Source organism: Mus musculus, chromosome 5 (assembly GCF_000001635.26).
Source record: "Mus musculus strain C57BL/6J chromosome 5, GRCm38.p6 C57BL/6J".
Taxonomy (NCBI): domain Eukaryota; kingdom Metazoa; phylum Chordata; class Mammalia; order Rodentia; family Muridae; genus Mus; species Mus musculus.
In genome coordinates, this window is record NC_000071.6 from 20,543,339 (window position 1) to 20,564,370 (window position 21,032).

At 41.2% G+C, this 21,032-nt stretch overlaps 1 protein-coding gene across 18 annotated transcripts in view; it reads left to right on the top strand.

Moving 5' to 3' along the window:
- Magi2 (membrane associated guanylate kinase, WW and PDZ domain containing 2) overlaps nt 1–21,032 on the top strand; it is a 1,485,406-nt gene that overhangs the window by 1,323,952 nt on the left and 140,422 nt on the right. For 12 of the 18 annotated variants that reach the window (XM_006535743.4, XM_006535744.4, XM_006535751.4 and 9 more), the window contains 3 exons: nt 247–288; nt 6,869–6,960; nt 17,816–18,008. In XM_006535743.4, coding sequence (XP_006535806.1) covers nt 247–288; nt 6,869–6,960; nt 17,816–18,008 — 327 coding nt within the window. The remainder of the gene's footprint in view (nt 1–246; nt 289–6,868; nt 6,961–17,815; nt 18,009–21,032) is intronic. The other 6 variants (XM_006535748.4, XM_006535745.4, XM_006535746.4 and 3 more) reach the window with 1 other exon arrangement.

A 21,032-nucleotide genomic window follows, 5' to 3' on the forward strand; every position in this document is an offset into this window, starting at 1 on the left:
TCATAAAACAATCCATATTTTTTATTTTCATGCATGAGAGAATACATGAACATACCTACTGCCACATAGGCAGGTAAACCTACCCACCAACTTCCTTAGGTTTTTAGGAACAAGTGAACAAAAAGTGTAAACTTGAGCACAAGATTTGGGTTGGGGGAGTTGTAGTATCAACAAAACAGAAAATAAAGATGAACTTTAAAATGCCATAAATGAATTTCAACTTTAATTCCCCATTTTCCCATCCAGAACAAGTGCCACCCAGGACCAGTTTTCGAATGGATTCCTCTGGCAAGTATTCAGAATTCACAGTTCTGTGAACACACGTCTTCCACTTTGTGTAACCAATCACTCTCCTAAATGGTACCAACTTTTCACTGTGTAATATTCACTGCGACAATCAACTCACCTACATATTCACATATATGCAAGATAGAGAGCAAGCCTCATCACTGTGGTCTGGATCCTGGCAACAAAAGACACAAAGTCATGGAAAAGTTCCTAGGAGACTGTCCTTAGAAACACCTGTTACAGAGACCATCAGGTTAGACAGATCTGCACTGTCCAGCAAAGCAGCTACTAGCTACTAAAATGCTCACGGAGATGAATTATCAAATGTGTCTAATACCCACACTGGATTTCCCAGCCTGAGTTCAAAAATAAGCCTTGTCAATTGCTTTATATTAAGATGGTATTTAGATAATTGTTAAAATATATTATTAAAACTGATATCTATTAAAAAATTTAAGGTGGCTGCTTGGCAATAATAAATAACTCCTATAATTTACATTTTATTTTAACCAGATAAATGGAAATAAGAAGGTAGAATATCTCAGAAGAGGAAAGTTAAATGTTGCCCCCCCAAAAAAATCTTATTAAAGAAGCTGCTAATATAGATCGAAATTATTTTCAGCTTAATGAAATACCTATATCAACTTGTTTTTTTTTAAATAATTCTAGTTACAAAACTTATTTTGATACCTTTTAAATTAAGGTACAATATTATAGCTTCTAGTTTAAGAACTTAAGAAATATCAATATTTTACTTGTTTTTTTTTAACTTGTCCCTCCCAAAACCACAATATATAACATTGTCGTAGACACAAAGGAGGAAAAAGAATTAGACTTCCCTTCCCTCTCAAGTTCCTAATGAGACCCTCTGAACATCTGGTTAGACTGCTAGATCTGAGTCCTGCACACTCGGAGCATGGAGACAGCAGTGTTTCTTAGTAACAGCTCTGCCTCACATCCTAGTGCATCCCCATGGTGACAGCTCATTACCCACCCCAGCATGCTCGAACACCCCTTGGAGAATATGTGCACGGAGATCATTCATTCCCTAAGTTTCTCTGTCATTTTTTGAGTATGTACAAAACACAGAAGATATGGCTTAGCATCCAAATAATGTCTAAAGTAAGTGTTCACCTCGGTCTGAAATCTTTAGACTGTGGCTCTTCTTACATCTCACTGAGCTGCTGACTATAAAATCCTTGTCATGTTTAAAAATATCTTATGCCCAGGGAGAAAATGAGGCCTAGTAATTATGTTTAAAATGGAAAGCAGGACTTAATGTGGCTCCAGAAAATATACTTCTTGAAAAATCTCAATGTCCAAATGTATTTTATTTAAAAATAAAAGAGGAGAAGAGTTGCCCAATAGCTTGTTATCTTGATATAAGTACAAAGTCATACTTTACATCTAAAATATAAAAGATAAAAGTTATTAGTTTGAATACCTTATTCTAATGTGTGACTCAAATTTTCAAGAAAGAACCAATCCAAATATTTTAAGTGTATACATAAATTATCAAAATATAGAAAATCGTGACTATATTCAACATAGCTCTCTAATAAAATTTCTTACCTGGGTAAAATAATTTTTCATCAAATTATCAAAGGTAATCAAATTATCAAAGCCAGACAAAATGAGCCTTGCTAGGGAGTGTCACAGAAACCACATGCAACTTGCCTTGCTTAGCGTATTTCTTTAGAATCCAGCACCATAAACCAGCAGTATCAATGAGTGCAGAAATCAATCAAATGGAAAAAGACTAAAAAGTCTGTTTAGTTTGTTATTAAAAGGATATAAGGACCTTAATCAAGTCAGGCGTGTTGGTGCATGGCTCTACTCTAATCTCAGCACTTGAGAGGCAGAGGCTGGTGGGAATCTCTGTGAGTTTCAGGTCAGCTTGATCTACACAGTGAGTTTTGGGTCAATCAGGGATACACCGAGAAACCCTGAGAGAAAGAGAGGGGGAAGGGAAGAGAGGAGAGGAGAGAGGACAGGGGAGAGGAGGGGAGGAGAAGGGGGAGGGGAGAAGAAAGGAGAGGGGAGAGGAGGAGAGGGGAGGGGAGAGGAAGGGGGGAGAGGAAAAGAGAGGGGAGAGGGGAGGGGAGAGGAGAGGAGGGGAGGAGAGAGGGGGAGAGAAAGGTGAGGAGAGGAGGGGAGGGGAGAAGAGGGTCGGAGAGAGGGGGAGAGAAAGGTGAGGAGAGGAGGGGAAAGGAGAGGAGAGGGGAGGGGAGGGGAGGGGAAGGGAGGGGGGAGGGGAGGGGAAGGGAGGGGGAGAGAAAGGTGAGGAGAGGAGGGGAGAGGAGAGGGGAGGGAAGGAAAGGAGAAGGGAGGGAGGGGAGGGGAGAGGAGAGGGGAGGGGAAGGGAGGGGAGAGGAGAGGGAAGGAAGGGAGGGGGAGGGGAGGGGGAGGTAGAGGGCTTCTATTATGCCCACAGCCTGCCAGGCTACTATCTTATTACCAAAGGAATAAAGGGAGAAGGTAAAGAAGAGAGATTCCTTTAAAGCCAAATATATCAGCTACTTATAATGTTTGATTCCAGTGATCAAACCAATTAATTCTTCTCTAACTCATTCAGTATGGAGTGCCTGAAAACCCGAATGGAGAATATATTCAACACCACCTTTCAACTCCTCATTCCTTTCTCTGTCCTAGATCTCTAGACCAAAACCAGCATCAGCCTTCTCAATAGGGGAGAGTGAGTAAATAAAGGCTCTTGCACCAATGTGATAGCAAGGCGCAGTACTTTTGTTTTAATTAACACATAAAAGGGATTCAACTACCAAAATACCACAGACATGTTTACAACAGCATCCCATGTGCCAAATCACTCCACTGAAAATGCCATTCTCAAACATGATTTTCAAAGGCATAAGTTCCTTAACATGTGAAGTGGCCTGTAATCTTAATACAAACAAGAACCAGCTGTTAAAGATCTGCTGTCCTTTGTTATGAGGGAAATTGTCCTGATAACATTTCCTACTTTTTTGAGACAGAGTCTTACTCTGTGTCCCTGTCTTGTAACTTGAACTGATGCACTGGTATCTATGTCCTGGTGCTGGGGTGAATTTTGCACCAGCACACCTGGCTTTGTTTACTGTGCTTTGAATGTGAGCTTTTGTAAAACTGGTGTGGGCCCAGGATAAATCAGAGCTTGTGCTGTCCCTCTCACTAGCTTGTCTCAAAGGTCACACAGAATCCCATCAGACCAACATAATAAAGCGCTCTGTTTCTTAATGCCTGTATGGTCTGAGACCGACCCCTCTTCTAAGAAAGATGCAGCACTGTCCATGGCTGATCCACTGAACACCAATGTCCAAGGGATATTCCATCTCCTTTCAGGCCATCCCTCTACCCCCACTGTCTCCTCAGACAACATCTGAAGATTGTCCCTGATAGTCTTTCCCTAAGAGCTGAGGGAGACGATGAAAATAAAAACAAGCACAAAACAAAAGCAAACAAGGCAGCAGAGGAGAGAAAGATGTGTGGGCGTGGCTGAGGAGCATCCTAAGTGACTCAGGACAGGTTAGGTATCGGCACAAGATGGACAGTGGAGATAGTGAACTAAAGAGGGGAAGAAGGAAGTGTTTGCCGTGGGACCTCCTCACTTATATTAATAAGGGGAAAGATAAAGCATGATATGGTAACTGAGCCATCAGAAGAAGAACAGCCACAATGAGGTGTTAAGACCATCAACTCTTCCCCACAGCTAACAAAGCAAGGAGGGGAAAGGACAGTGCATCCTATCTTTGTGCATAAAATCGTAGTTAGTTTGTAAGGCCAGCCTCAAAAAGGAGAGAAAACAGAACTGAAGGAAAATTTATCTTTCTAGAGGCACTTATTTAAATTAAAAAAACAAACAAACAAACAAACAAACAAAAACAACTAAAGACAATTTATCATTTAAACTATTTTCCAGCTATTTGTGTCTCTGAAGTTTCTAGGCTCTGAATCCTCTATGCAATGCCTTATTGAGTCCTTTACAGGCAATAGTGTGTAAACACATTTGCACCTACACAAATTAATTTTTTGTAACTATAAGTCATAGGCTTATAGTCGTCAGGGAAAGTGCCATCAGAAAATAGAAGGAGGCTCACTGTCTTGCTTTTACATCTCAGAAGTAAATAAATAAACCAGATAAAATCTAGAATTTTTTTCCACTTCAAAAACAAAAACAAAAACCACCTGATTGATTCACTAGGAAGCGTTCTTATATCCTACAACAGTGCTCTCCAACATAAACCAAAGCCTTTGTACCTGACACATCCCAAAACTCCATTGCTGGCATTGTCATGATTTTGGCATTTTCTTCTAGGGGACATCTCTGAACAGATAAGATGTAGCACACAGCAAAACTCTCTTGGCATTCCTCTAGCAGTACGCACAGGTACCAGTGTCACTGAAGGAACAATTTCCCACTGGTGGGTACACACACCAGTCATGCTAGAGAGAGGAGAGTTAGGAAAAGGTCTGTCTCTTTAAATACAAAAGCACCGTTACCTTATTCTTGCATTTTCTGTGCTTCTATGGTTGAGAGTATTCTTAAAGTGACCTAGAGAGGGGATCAATGTGGACAGCTGTCTCCTAACCAGCTTGTGGAAGTTGGACTGCGCTGGACTATTATCTGTCCTCTTCCCCGTGCATTTCTCTGACCCTTGGGAAACCTACTGCTATGGTTTTACAGGATTGTCCTACCTGCCTCCAGATGCCCCAAGGCTTATTGAGTTTTAAAACCATTGTGCCTTATATTGTATTGAGCAAATTTTTCCATTTCTTTACCACCTAATTCTAACGAATAACTGAACCCTTCTAACTTTTCCCATCTTTAAAGCAGGAATGATTGCACAGTTTTTAAAGGTTTCACTAGTGGACGTCTAACTGGCTATTCTTCTTTGACAGTGTTGTAGTATTAGTTGAATGTGAAAGACCATGGTTATATTATGTTTGGGCATAAAAGACACAAATGCTTGTGAGTTTTGGACAGTATACACGTGTACAGTATTTATAAGCCAGTTCAAGTCTCTGAAGGGAGTACCAGGCAATTATCATTTGCCCACATGTCAGAAGTGGATGGCTTGCTTTTCATTTGTCACTGAGAATGGCCCAGATGGTTGGGTACAAAGGCCAGCCTAGAATGACTGTATTTGGTGTGCTGTACCCACGGCCCTTTACTGGAGAGCCTAGGTCAAATATACGTACAGTCACTCACTGAGTCCCTGTCTACTAATGTTCTTTTAGTTTTAAGATGTATTGATTTATTTTAGGTATATGAATATGTGGTAGCTGTCTTCCGACACATCAAAAGGGGCATCCGATCCTATTTCAGATGGTTGTGAGCCACCATGTGGGTGCTGGGAATTGAATTCAGGACCTCTGAAAGAGCAGCCGGTGCTCTTAACCGCTGAGCCATCTCTCCAGCCCCATAATATGCTATATTCAAGTAGCTTAGTCTTTTTGAGATTTTGCTTTTTGTTCCACGGGAATTCTTCAAAATCTCTCTCTGTTTTCAGAACTATCCTGTTTATTTAATGCCTGTTCCTAATACTGCCTTTAAGCCACTACAGCCCATAAATTGCTTAATATTTCTTAAGTCACGGATAGCTTAATAAATATTCCTCCAGACTGCTGACGTCCTGGAATGATAACAGGAAGGCAAAACCCCACAACCCCACCATGACTGATGTGCTTCCCCAGAGACCCCATAAAAGACACACGTGACGGTCTCCTTGAAGAGTCAAGTGTCTCTCGTTGTTTTAGTTTATTCTAGAAAGGAAATAAATGCCATTCAGGAGAGTTTCCCAGCTTTCTTAAAGGTCCATTTCTGTTCTTTTACTCTGACTGTATATGGGTGAATCTCCTCTATTTTCAACATGCTAATGAAATCAGTAGTCCATAATAGCTTCTGTATTCTAGAATATCAGGGGGTGGGATTCTTCTTGGCCTAGATAGATTGCTGCCTGTATCTTATAAAAAGACTAAAGGAACATACAAAAAAAAATTATTTAAACCCCAGTGAAGCGAAGTTTAAAGTATATTTTCTAATTTTTACAAGTTTAAAAAATACCACTTCTATTAGACATTATACCACACACACACATACACATAGTAGAGGCCAACTCTGGATGCATCAAATTGTAAACAGACGGTAGTAGCTTACTAGGCAGTACTTAAATAGCCACTTGCAGGTTTTGCCATCTGGTCCCTCACTCATTTTCTGAGGTAATCAGAGCAAATGTCCTCAAAGTCATAGGGAGGCAGGCAAGCTTCTTAAAGGCAATCCAAAAGTTCTCTGGAATATGAAAATTTATCATCAACTTTTTTCTCTCAGAAACTCATGTGTTCTCTCTACCTGTGGAAGATGCCCTAGCAATGCTCGCAGCTGCTCTCTGCCATTCCAGGGACTGCGTACATCTAGAGTGTAAACTTCTTTGCCACCATGTTTTTTCTCTCCTCTGTGCTTTTCATTGACTAACAACACTCTCATTAATCACATCCACAAAATTAATTTATCATCGATGTGTTGTTTCTTGGGAGGTGGGGAAGAGGCAGTATTCGTTACTCAATGGGGTTTCCTTTATGCCAGGTCCAGATTATAAGGAACTGGATGTTCACCTTCGGAGGATGGAGTCTGGATTTGGCTTTAGAATCCTTGGGGGAGATGAACCTGGACAGCCTGTAAGTTGAATTCAGTGTATTTCCACATGTGACTGTTTTGTGCATAAATACCAGGAAAGCATCAAAGTGTGACATTGAAAAAGAAACATTTAGAAGATTGTGGGTTTTTTTTTTCTTTTCTATCTCTCTTAACAATACCTCACAACACACAAGCATCTCTATGACTGCTATCGCACCATTACTCACACTAGGAGGGGGCACTACAGTCTCAAAGAATGGACTGATTCTTGTTGGGTAGTTCAATTATTTAATGGTTCTGAAACACGGGATTCTATAAGAGACAGTCATAAAATAAGACAGAAGAGGTGGCTGGAAACCATAGATTTATATATGTTTGCAACAAAAAAATAAATAAAGGCCAGAAAACAGAGGGGTAAATAGGCATAAAATCAAGTTCTCTGCTACAAAAGCTACACCAGATTGAATTAAGGCATTATGAGAAGAGTATGTTTATGAATCAGCAGCAGTTGAAAGACTACGGAGAATCTGAGAATGGTTCTGGAGTAATCTTTATATTAATATATCCATATAGCTATATGATACACATATTCAGAATGAAAGCATAAAGTAGCAGTACTCATTGATTCACAGAAGACATTCTGAACCTTTGTGAGTGTATAGTAAAATACCCTCCCAAAACACTCATTGTAGAGATGTCTCTTAAGCGATGCTCAAGGAAACAGAGGCCCAATGTGAGTACATCACATCTGTTTGCTCATCTGCAAGATAAGGATAGCCAGAGTCACCATCCCATAGAATGGCTTTAAGGAATAAAGATGACAGAAGCTAAAACTCTTGGTACCTGAGTCATTAACAACTTCAAAGTAAGTCTCTATGATCATCAGCCTGTCTGCCATCATATTAGTAGATTGTTTCCCAAAAGAAAGATAAAATTGAGTGGCAGAAATTCCCCCCCCCCAAAAAAAAAGTTAGTCTAACAAAAGAAAGGAACCCATAATAATTAAATACTGTCCCCATGTAGTTGGCCTTTGTATAGATAGATAGAGTGAGCTCCTTCACTCTGGAGACATTCAAGCAGCGTCATTGAGAGACTAATAAGAATCATGGAGACACTTAATCTGCCCCACAAGAGAGGTTCTACTGGGTAATGTAGGAGGTCTCTTACTGCAGAAAACTCCAAGGAAAGGGTTTTCTAATTCCCAGGAACAAAATAGGCAACAATCACCCAGCATGTGGTCCCACTTTCCCTTAGTCTTTCGGAAAGGGAGAGGATGGCAAGCTAATGCAGGCCCTAAGGAACCTTAGACTTCCTGGAGGGGCTTAGTCACAGGAGACTGAGTTAAGGATTATGCTTTCATTTGCTCCCTTCACAGCTGCAGTCCTTTATCTCCCTTGCCACCTCATTCTGAGATGCCCAATCACCTGACCAGCCCCCCCAACTCATTCCCTCAACAGCTCATTTCATATGAAAAAAAAAAAAGTGAGGTGCCCCGGAGCTTCTTCATAGATGTAAATGTTGACAGCCCTGTTGATTATCCTCTAGGCAGGGCTGGGGAAGGTGGACTGGCCTCTACAGGATATTTGTCTAGCTTGGTTTCCTTCAGAACTGCTCAGACATGCTCATTTGTTGACACTTTCCATTTGATCAGCAAGAATTTCTATTTATTCTTTTTTCTTGTTGTTGCTGATTTTTCCCCGAGACAGGGTTTCTCTGTGCAGCCCTGGCTGTCCTGGAACTCACTTTGTAGACCAAGCTGGCCTGGAACTCAGAAATCCACCCACCTCTGCCTCCTGAGTGCTGGGATTAAAGGTGTGCGCCACCATGCCCGACTTAAGAATTTCTATTTATTCTAAGCAGGGATTTCATCTTCCCTGTTTTTATCTCTTATTCTATAAATGAAAGTAAGTTATACCATTTAACCAGAGTGGCTCAAAACCAAGCTTAAATTCATCATCTGCCCAAGTCTACCCAAGACTCTCCCATCAACTAAAATAAGTTTGCTAAACTACAAAGTAAAGAAAAGAGTGTCTACAAACTGGCTCCATTTTAGACCCAGCTGTAGATATGGAGGTGCCTAATATGTCAATTTCACAGCATACCAGGTGAATTTTGTCTAAGTCCACTGAAAGGCTATGCACACACAGAGTACATGAAGTACACTGAGTACTTGTGGGTAGTCAGCAAGGGGTAAGAAAAGCTGAAGATTTTCTGTGTGCTAGTCTCCTCTGGCTCAGGAATGTTTCCAAGACAGATGCAGCTTCACCTACCCCTGCCTCAAGCTGTGGAACAACCCCAAAGCAGCCACTATGGGTTTTATGCTCTGCAATAACAGGACTCTCAGGCTAAAGGACATTCTGTGTATAGGAGTAAGGGAAACATAGCCCAGGCTATCCTAGCCAGCCCTCCTTATCACAGGGTGTTTTACCCTCAGAACATTCAAGTTGTTCTTAATGAACTACAAATGAGAAAGTGGAGATGACTATGTCAGTCTGAAGCCACTGGAGACTGCCCTGTCTTCCCACAGCCTTCCTCAGCTTTGGTAATTCACCAAGACAACCAAGAGTTCAAAAAACGTGTTATGATTATAGTTTTATTACAGTAAAAAAGCAGGCCCAAGAAGCATCCAAAAGAAGAGGCGCATACAACCAAGTCACAAAAGAAAATTCAAGCATGAAGTCTTCTGTATTCTCACAGCCATTTTGCCCACCAGGGATGTCCAGCTAGACTTTGGTGACTAATGTTTTTATTCAAAGTTTCATACATGGGTACAAGGAATTGAATCATCAATTTCATGGTCAAATTCTGTCTCTTTTCCTAAAGTCAGACTGATGTCAGATACTTCAAAGGCCCAACCCTGTATTCACCAGCTTCCTACAATTGTTGGTATGGCTGGCCAGTCCTGAATCATCTCTGAAATATAAACCATATCAGATATGGTCCAAGAAGCTTACCATGGACAATAAAGACATTCCACTTTGAAAGCTCTCTCTCATGAGGTACACCAGGGCACTCCTTGAGCCAAGGTGAAAATTATTTAGAATAAAACCACAGGTTTAAAATATACCAAATAAAAGAACTCATACTCATAATAAGTGCCACCATAAGCTAACTCATCACTTTGTCTGCAATAGTGGGCACTGGGACACTGCAGAGCATGTAACAGTAAACCCAAATAGAACCTGTCATGCTCAGGACAACATACCAACCTCAAGAGTCCTTTCCAAATAGACATGTTCTCTGTTCCACAATGCACTCAGTGATAAGCTTTTGTTCAGCATACCAAACCATGAGCTCACTCTTACAGTCACCAAAGCGACTAAAGATCAGCAATGCTGACTATATTGCAAGTCGTCACAGCAGGGTATTGGGGAAAGTTTCCAGTTAACAATAATCATGCCTAGGCTACCACTCTATCTACCATCTCTAGATATACCACTCTGCAAAATTCCATGAGCTTCTTGAAGACAGGACTGTGATAACCTGGTACAACATTTATGTGTTAGTGGGAACTGAAGAGAGTAGTTAACCTCTAGACAAAGCTGAGAATTTCAGAGTGAGTGCTGATCTACAGCTCATACTGAGGCCTCTCTCTAGAAAGTGGGAGTGGCCTTGTCCTAGACAGGATGCAGTTCCAGTCCTGTAATATATTCTCTCCCCTCAGTATTTTTACACTACCAAGCACTGATTCATTTTTTAAAATGTGATTTCCATTTTCTCTTGAAAAACAGATTTAATAGCATTTCTATTATAACAACTGGCTGGAACCAGTTAAGACCAAGTAGGACCATAGTTCCAAAAACTCCCTTGATGCTTCTATTACTCATTTACCTAACTATCTTTGAAACTATCTTCTAAGACAGTTGAACTGACTGCTTTATATCAAAGGGGTCTCCAACCTGGGGCAGATTATGGCTCATATATTCCCTAAGCACTGACAATATTGCCATTTTAATTCGACAGAGACTTAGATCCTTTTTCCTGTGTGTGAATACACATGTTGAACTATGAAATGGACATAAGGCATGGCAGCAATGATATGGATTTTATATCTGCTGGTCCCCTATGCTCTGGACTGTTGGGAAATACACTAGCACCCCAGTCAGTAAATATTGCCTTCATCCGTCCCACTCCCCAGGTGGGCTTGCTTAAGTCATGGGATGTGTGTAGACTTAGCTAGCTCAAGAAGGAGCTAGACCAGTAGTTTACAACCTGTGGGACACAACCTGTATGTCGTGACCCTTTGGGGGTCAATTATCAGATATCCTGCATATCAACTATTTATACTGCAATTCATAACAATAGCAAAATACAGTTATGAAATAGCAACAAAGTACTTTTCTGGTTGGGGTCACCATAACATAAGGACATCCCTCTGCCCATTTCATACACAGCCCTTCTGAACTTGGTCTTTGCATTCCTAGATCCTTCCTCTCCTTTAGCAGGTAAGCATCAAGTATTTATGATAAGCCTCAGGTTACTTGGATTTCTGGTTATCTTTATTGTTTTTATTGAGATTTATTTCTTCATTTAAATGATTTAAAGCATACCCCCAGGGCTGGAGAGATGGCTTAGTGGTTAAGAGCACTGGCTGCTCTCCCAGAGGTCCTGAGTTCAATTCCCAGCACCCACATGGTGGCTCACAGCCATCTATAAAGTGGATCTGATGCCTTCTTCTGTCACTCAGTTGTACATACAGCAGAACACTCACATGTTAAATTAAAAAAATAAAAATAAAAAAACTTAAAAAGATTGCAAGAGGTTAAAAAAAGACAGACCCATGCTGCAGTTTTCAATTTTGGCACTTCCACCATAAACTAGAAACCTATCTCATCTTAATGCAAGAAAAGCTAAAAAGTGTGCCTTCCAAACCAGAATGTTGTACCTCAGAGGATAACTGTCAATAACAGGGAGTCTACTCCAAGAAAAATCTCCTATCAGTCTGTCTTTCCTGCTTGTCCACATGCTAAGCTCAACGATAGCATACAAACCCACAGTCTAATTGCTAGTGTGCTGCAGAGGCTGAGGCAGGGAAGGCGATGTGATGTGTTCATCAACCACAGGTCACATCGGACAGGTTTCTGCCTCCATATTTATGAAATGGTACTGACACCCCGGGGTTCACGTTAAACATGACAACTAGGCTCCCAACAAACAACGAACAGCAGGACTCCCGTTCAAGCAAAGCTTCCCTCGGGCATTTTTTTTTCCTTTAAAAAGGAGATACTTTTCACAGTTAAATAACAATAGAAATAGAAAGAAATGAAAAATTGCCAGAGAGGAACAAAAAATGAGATTCCCCGCTGTGAATTGAAAAGCAATAGAAAGGCATCAAAACGGAAAGATCTAGAAACTATCACAGTAGAGAAATGCCTGAGTGGTACAGACCTATCCTCTGCCCTGGAGTCTGACCACGCTCCCAGAGTTGTTTTGAAAGGAAAGGACCTGAAGTGGTTTTGCAGGACTTTGTTGCTGAACAGATCTGCTGGGGTTGTGTTTACTTAGGGCAGGCAGTACAGGAAGGATCAAAAGAATTTAAAGGCCAGCAGAGATGGTTTGTCGTTGGGTTTTTGTTTGGTCTTGCTTTCTTTTTCTCATTATCTCTTCCCCTGGCTTCCTGGTACCTCTGCCACTTGAATCTAAATTACTATTTCACATCACACACTGTTTTGTTCTGTGCCCTCAGAGCTTGAGAGAAAGAGTCATGAAGGTGGTCTGTCTCTTTGAAGCTTATTTATTTATTTATTTATTTATTCAGAATTTACTATATGAGCACTATATTTGCACCATCTTCTCCTCCTCTCTCCCCTGACCCTCCCCTTCCTTCTTCCAACTCTTCTCATGCCACACAGCCCCCAGTCCCTCTCTAGTTTATGGCCTCTTTTTTTATTACGTATTATTGTTACATAAACACAGGCATAAATACAACTTGCTGAGTCCATTTAGCGTGGCTCAGATGTATATGATTTTAGTGCTGAGCAGTTAGTGTTAGAGAACATGATTGAAAAGTTCCTGGCCATTTATGGTGTCACTGTTTTCTAAGTTTTCTCACTGAGATTTTCCTTCCAGGAGGAAACATTAGAGATGAAATAGAATGTTCTTCTAAGAGTGTGGAGAAGAGAAATCTGAAGGGTCTGAGGATGAAGTGTCCATTGAAGCCAGAGGAGGGCGAATAGGCAAGTCTGTGTTGGCTGAGCTGGCTTTCTGGCCAGCATGATCAATAGTCAATAAGACCAGAAGGAAGATATAACTTGATTCATAAGAGAAGATATAACTGATACATAAGAGAACCCACACCAGCAACTCTCAATATACCCAGAAAATGACTAGTATGACAGGCTAGGGACCAACCTGGGATATGACTAATAAGACCATAGGTTCTGTGGCCATAGAACTAAATGGAAATGTTCGGTGTGGCTCATAAGAGCATGAGTCTTCTTCCATCAGCTCCCAGGAGCTTACTAAACACACAAAATCCCATACTCGGGCTGGTTGTTGTGGCACATGCTTTTAGTTCCACCTGTTAGAGGGCAGAAATTGGCATGTTTCTATGAGTTTGGAGCCAGCTTGACCTACATAGAGAATATCACAGCAGCCAGGGCTACCCTAGTGAACCCATACCCCAAAACAACCAAAAATAATACTGATAACCTGATACCTTATCTCTGGCCTGTAGAATCCCAAGGGTGGGTGGGCTGGAAGAGTTTAACAGTTCACAGGTGATACCAAAATACTCTAACGCTTGAGAACAACTATCTGAAAGGGTCAAGGTATCCTGAGACATGTTCCTGTGAGCTTACACCAGTTTGTAACACACACACTGGAAAGCCAACGTGAGTTACTTGTGAGAGTGATAGGAGTACAAGGGAGAGCCACAGATCATCCAGTCCCTGCAGTCAACATAGCAAATGGGAAATAATAGATATCACGTATGCAAATTATATTGAAAGGTTTTTTTTTTTAATATTTTTTTCCTAGAGAGACACATAGAGCTTTCTCTCTATCACCAATGAAATAGAGTACACCAAGGTATGGAGCCACCACAGGCTGAGAAGTGAGGATAGTGAGAGACCTGGAAGCCTCAGCAATGTGAGTTCTCAGCTTCCATCAGCAGAGACAGCTGTTCCTGATGGACAGAGCAAACATGCTTTAACTGATGGACACATAGATACCTCTAATGCCTATCTCGCATGCCAGGCTCACACCAGGTCATAATGCTTGCCCAGTGCATAGCACACATCAACTCAATAGCTACAGCAACATTTTAAAAAACAAAATAGAGTGTATATTATCCAGTATAATTAGATATTTTTATACAAAGAAACAATTACATAACTCTATATAAAAAATAATGACATGTTGAATTTATTTAAAAGTTTTCATTGAAATATATATATATAAATATATATATATATGTATGTGTATAATATATATATATATATATATATATATATAAAGATTTGAAAGAAAAAGCAAAGGAAGGTTTGAAAGATTGAAACTCCAAAACAAAACTTAAGTGTGCCCAGACAGAAATCAAACTGATCCTCACCTGGAAGTTTCAACCCTCCTGGCTTTCCTAGCTCTGGAAGGTCTACATGTAATCACTAAAAGCAATCACAGTCTTCCCTAGCTGTGAACCATGCGAGCTATAGCGACCAGCCTAGTAAGTAAGGCATGCCTACTGCTGCAAAAATGCCACAAAAGTCACCGGTGTAACCAGCTACCTTCTGATCCTATATAAGGCCTGCTGTACAAGTTGAGAACAATATCTGCCACCACTATTAGGGCCACCAAGAACCTGTAGCTAAAGGGGTCGTTAGCCCTAGAGGAGAGCCTACAGATGTCACTTTGCCAAACAGACATAAAATTCAACTGATTCCTAGTGGCATTGTTATACACACAGATTATTACTTCTTTCAGTTTTCATCAGGACAGTAGTTAGCAATAAAAACCCACATAGTCAAGATATAGAGAAGATGAGACCGTGAAACACTCAGCTCTAAACCAGACATCTACATAACAACCCTCTTCCCTGGGCTTAGGGATCCTTACTAAAAAGGCGGGGGCAAGATTGTAAGAACTAGAGGAATTAGACGACACCAAGGAGACACTATTTTCCAGACATAGAAGGGCAGTTGCCATCTGAATCCACGGTTCTTATGACAGCATAAAGGCTGTGCAAGCAATAGCCAGACAAAAATCTCAGCATGGAGAAAGGGAGACAGAAACAAAGGACCACCCTTAGCTTAAGAGCTACTGTCAACTGATAGCTGCTGGAAAAGGAGGGTCAGTTTTCTTTAATGGTGTAGTCCCTGTTGGGTTGTCCATGCTACAGAAGAGGGAGCACATCCCAGAGTCTTTGGGCAGCACAAACTACTTGATGAGTTTAGGAAGAAAGAAAGAACACAGGGTTTGGTGGGTAGGGAACAGGGAGTGATCTAGGAAGAGTTGTCAGGGAAGACAGCATTCAGCCAAAATACATGGTATGAAATTCTCAAAGAATTAACAAAAAGATGCGTCCATGCACTTCACTGTCATCTGACAGTTCCAGTGTCAGCTTTTCAGGGATAGCTATTCTGAGCAACCGTAATGCTCCCTTGACCAAGGATTAAGGCCTCACTGGCCTCTTTCCCATTGCACGTGCCTTCTAACGTTACTATTTAGCTTGCACACTTTTTACATCTTTTATGCGCCACAAGAATGGTGGTTCCATAAGCTGAGGATTATTGCTATCTTTGCTGTGGATTCCTGGCTGTTATATAGTATCCCTGTGCTCCTTGAGTGTTTGTTGAAATGAATAAATGCAGAGAATACGACCTATCACCGCAATGTGGCAGAAAAGCGCTGTTTTCCAGGGATCTTCCTTCAACGAGTAACATAAAATTAACAACAATGCAGCTTCAAGAGTGTGTCTACACCCTTGCCTTTTTCTCACAGAAAGAAAGGAACAAGAATTTTCCCAGTGTGTAAATTATCTTTCTTATGTTTGTATAAAGCCCAGGTAAAACTATGAGCTCTCATAGCTGTAAATGTTCACCAGCCAGAAGCAGAATTTTGCCTTAAAGTTGGTGATTATCCAGCCAAAAGGTTAATAAACTGTTTTCTTTATAACTAGTTATAAACTCCTCTATTTCCTAGGTACAGGAAATTTAAAGGTTGAAGCATTTTCTTTGGGCAGATCCTACCTAAATGCAGTTCTTCCTGGAGCAATAGAGAAACAAACACTTATTTTAAGTGGCTTTTGTACAAAGCACTTAGAAATCCTTTGAAGCATTCCATAGTGGGCTGAGCCTTTTGAAGAATGACCAGAATATCTTTAGAAAGAAGTTCAAAAATTCAGGTTGGCATGGCAATAAAGGAAATCGAGATTGTCAGAAGTGTACCCAAGAAGTGTACTCAAGTAGGTACGGCAGGTCAGAGGGGAAGAACAAGACCATAGGTAGTCTAAGGCAGAAGGTGCAACACCCTCCCCATGGTAGCAATAGTGAATGGCTGGTCAGAACAGTGCTATTCATCATGGAAGCAATGTTACTTCTCACCCTCGAGCCCTCCAGGAATAGAAGAAGACAGCAACAATATTGTAGAAAGTAGTCGTTCCTCTATGCAATGTGTAAAACCCTGAAATCCTTCAGGCTGAAATGCTGCCTGTGCTTAAGAGGCCCAATGCATTCAGATCCAGTTGCCATGTTGACAGACATGAGAAATTAGGACTAAACTCGGGAGCATCCATTCTGGTACCAAGCCTGAAGACATGCCGCTCAGGCTGGGGCTATTCTACAAGCTGGCTGGAGTCCACACATCTGAGACTTGAAAGAAATTATTATGCCTGAAAGAAATCAATTTTTGAGCAACGAATTGCTTTATAAGGATTTAAAACCTGGAGTGAGGCCTCTGTAACATTGTCAGGCTGATGGAAACTGCTGCCTTCAGGAGCCAGGCAGCTCAGCCACTGACAAAAGAAAAGAGAGGCCTGTCGTGCATGACTGGGAGAAACTGTTCTGTAGGTTAAACAGCAAAACTAAAATGCTAAGTACCATTTACTTTCCTCTGTGATAGAAAAGAAAAAAAAGGCCTTGCTTATGGACACTAAATCAGGTGGTCCTGTCGGGTTGTAGAAAGTCGTATACACTGCTTTGCATCATGGTGCTGTTTGGCGTGTTGTAATAAAACATGTGTTCCAGAATGCACACCACCTCTCTTCCTGGCACAGTGGTACTGTAGCTAACATAGAAGCATTTGAGGAGTCATGGAGCTGGAAATGTTCTAAGGAAATTCTCAATAGATGGAACAAGAATTTGGAGATAGTTTAGCTGAGAATATTTGAGTGAGCTAATTGGCCAGAAAAAAAAAAATTGTCTTGTTCTTTTTGCTTTGCCCTTCCAATGTATCAAAGGAAACAAGCAAGCAAAATAAAATAAAATAAAAATTGTGACCCTCTGTCCGAGTTTAATAGGGAGTAACAATTAGTTCCCCCTTACATTCACAGGCGTACAATGTGAGTCATGCCAAAGTTAAATTGTTCCCTCACATTTTCTCATTGGCTTCTCCCATCATTATCATCCCATTTTGTAGATGAATAGAGTGAGGCTTGCAACGCTTAAAAGCCTAATTCAAGTTTACACAGTTAAGAACTGGAGCCAGGACTTGGTCTCTACATTATTTCAATGCAGATGTCCTCTGGGGTAGCCAACTACCATCAGCAGACTTTGAGTTATAATTTCCCTTAAGGCCCACAGCATATGAGCCAGCAAGCAAGTGTCCCTTATGGGACACCATGGAAAGCAGCAGTAAGTGGTAGACAGTGAGGGACAGCCCCTGTAATGATCCTTCCTGCCTCTCCTCGCCCACTTGACAAGAGTGTGCCCCTGTATACATGTGTGTGACTGTTCTCTCTAGATTTTGATCGGAGCCGTCATTGCCATGGGCTCAGCTGACAGAGACGGCCGTCTACACCCAGGAGATGAGCTTGTCTATGTCGATGGGATCCCAGTGGCTGGCAAGACCCACCGCTATGTCATCGACCTCATGCACCACGCGGCCCGCAATGGGCAGGTTAACCTCACTGTGAGAAGAAAGGTGCTATGTGGAGGTATGTACTGAGGTGGGCAGCAAGAGCCGGGGAAGGCAGTGGGATGCTAGAAACAAACTTAAAATTGGTCTATGGCTTATACAGGGACAGAAACAAGCCCATGTTCTTCACGTAACAATTTTTCAACATGCAGTTTGACAACCCCGCTAATCCAGTCTCTCAGGCCTACATTTTAAATGTAGTCATTAAATTTTTCTAGCAAAGCCTGGGGCTGATTCAAGATGTGTGTGCTCTGTGCTCTTTGATATATGCTTGTTATGAGTAACACATTATAATAACAAAAAAATATGCCATTTGAAAATGTTTCTCATTGTGTTTACAAAGAAAGGACTCCAGCACTTTTGTACCATAATAAGGACAGCAGGGTGGGAAATTAGCTTCCGTTGGAGAGCCTGATATTGGTAACAACACACCTTCCACCCTGAACAGGGACATACAGCTTTCACCCAGAGAAAACAAGTCACATAGCACCAGGCTTATGAAACAGATAAATTACAAGTAATTCTTCCCTTTACAGCTATTCTCTTGGCTTCAAAAAGAACCCACCAAAGACATATATTTAAAAGCCCATATATTCATAATTTTCTCTCACTTGCTTCTCTCCACTATGACGTCCCACTGGAGGGCTGTGTTCAGGAGGGTCTGTCTGCTACAATCACCATACTGGGTTTATAACTGAACACTAAATAATGTTAGCATTATAGATGGGTTTTTTTTCCCCCTAAGACTTAACTGTGCCTTGCCTTGTGACTCTCAGAAGCAGAAACTCCACCTATGTTCCCCTTAGTTCACTGATCTATCTCCCCAGGGACATGAACACCGTCCCACAGACTCAATTCTAAAATTAAGAGTGACTTTGGCCACGTGAACTCTTTGCATTACAGATAAGGAAACTGAGACCCAAGGAATAATAGATTGCCTAATGGTCCACAGTGAGTTAGTGACAGTGCCAACATGGACTTACTTCGGTGCTAGTCTTCGTTCTGATGCTATTATCAGCTCCAGCTTCCACTTTAAGACACTACTCTCACTTTCCAGAGACCGCAAGGACAGGTAGCTGATTTATGTCACTCTCAAATTCTTCCAAATGTGTTCATATATAACATTGGAACTTTTTAAAAGGACACCTGCTAATCACAGGCTGTTGGAGAATCAAAGACATAAGATTTACTGCTTGAACTAAATGTCTTTTTCTTTTGAGTTCCCTAGAGATTAGACTTTGAGCAAGGGCAGTCATTTCCAAGGGCGAATCAGACGAATCATGAGCCTTCACCAGCAGGGACCACTATATATCTCACACTGGATAGAGGTTTTGCTACCTGGTGCCATTTGTCTTCCAAAATCCACCGTGTACCACTTGACCCAAAGAAATAAAACACCTTGAATTATGCCCTCTCCTTGAGCAAGTGGTCAGGATGGAGGCAGTGCTTGCTTGGTTAACATTTAACAGCCTCTCTACCTACAGAGTAATTCTTAATAAAACAAAACAACCCAAAAAAGTTTGATGTACCTATCTATGTACTATAACCTGAAGATAAATTAAAAAGATAGCCGACTTATGAGGAACTAAACTACAAAGTGCAAATTCAGTATACCAACATAATTTCATGCTCTCCTTGCCACAAGCTGATGATTGCAAATTAAATTTGGTTCTAATCAATCCAAGCTGGTGGAGAACAGGCCAATGCTGCACAAAGGTACTCTTGCTGGTTGTAGGTCACGTCTGCAAAGGGGCTCTCTGCTGCAGTTCTTACAAAGTTCATTCTGTCAGGCTTCAGACTTCATTTGGGGTGCATTGAATTTTTGATAACATTCCCCTACAGATTACTCATGCTAGAAGAGACGCTGTGTACATCCAGCCTCCTTGAAAGCTCCATCTGTACCAAGAGTGATTAAATTCAAGACATACTTTGAGAGTAAAATAAATGAGGGTAGAAGAAATCTACAAGGCATAGAAAAACAAACTTCTTCATTACTGTCATTCCACCAAAGTGATAAAGGCCAACTCAGGATGGATTGGACAGGGGAGGTGTCTTTTTAAGTAGTGTTGCTGTTATTCTGCTCTGGTAAGCAAGGCAGTGAGAGAGGCAAGCGTGGCTTAGGATGGGAAGGTCCAGAGCTGACAAGAAGCAAGCAATCCGCTTAGCAGAACCACAGACATAGAAGAGAAATTGTTGGTACATTATCTCACCGCAGTGCAGTTTGAAACACAGAGAACTGGGGAACTGTTTAGTCAGACAGATTTCACCCTTCTCTCTTGTCCTGGCCTTGGCTTATGCAGACATACTACTACTGGTTCCCAAACTGATGCATCAGAACAAGAACACAGACAGGGTGGCAGGCAGATAAGTTAATACATTGGACAAAGATTAAAATAACACAAAACCCTTTTACAAATATTCACTCCTAAGAAACACATATACACTAAAAGTAGTGAAAGGCAAGTTTTTTTCAACTTTAATCTGGATCATGAAAAGTGAGAAACTGCTGCGTTAGAGAGCAAACGATGCAGTAAGCCTCTAGTGTCTTTTGCCTGGGAATCGCAAGCACAAATCTTGTACCTTGAACTAGTTTTGAGAGCTGTCTTATGTGTGCCACTAGCTCCAGCATTTGGTTGGATTTCCCCCCCTGAGGGTATTAGGAGAGTGGCTTTAATTACTCTGCTGAAAGTATAAATATTTAAGTGTTTGGTAGCTCAGCTTGGAGATGTTCAACTTAATGACACATTGTTTTGGATGCCCACTGTTTGTTTGAGAGTAAGATGTCCCTCAGGAACTCCCTAACGTGTGAATTGAGAATGGATATGCAAGAAAGTTTTATGGCTTAATCAAAACATCCAGTCTTGTGCTATCAGCATCTTTCTCCAATACCCAAGGAGAATATAAATCTTGGCCCAATGTTAAGGAAGGGGAGCTTATTGACAGTACAGTGGAACGCACTGGTGGGCACAGTCCTGCTCTTGGTCTAGCCTTCGTCCATGTAAGTGTGTTCACTTTCCCTTTGTGAAAATGTTACCCATCCAGT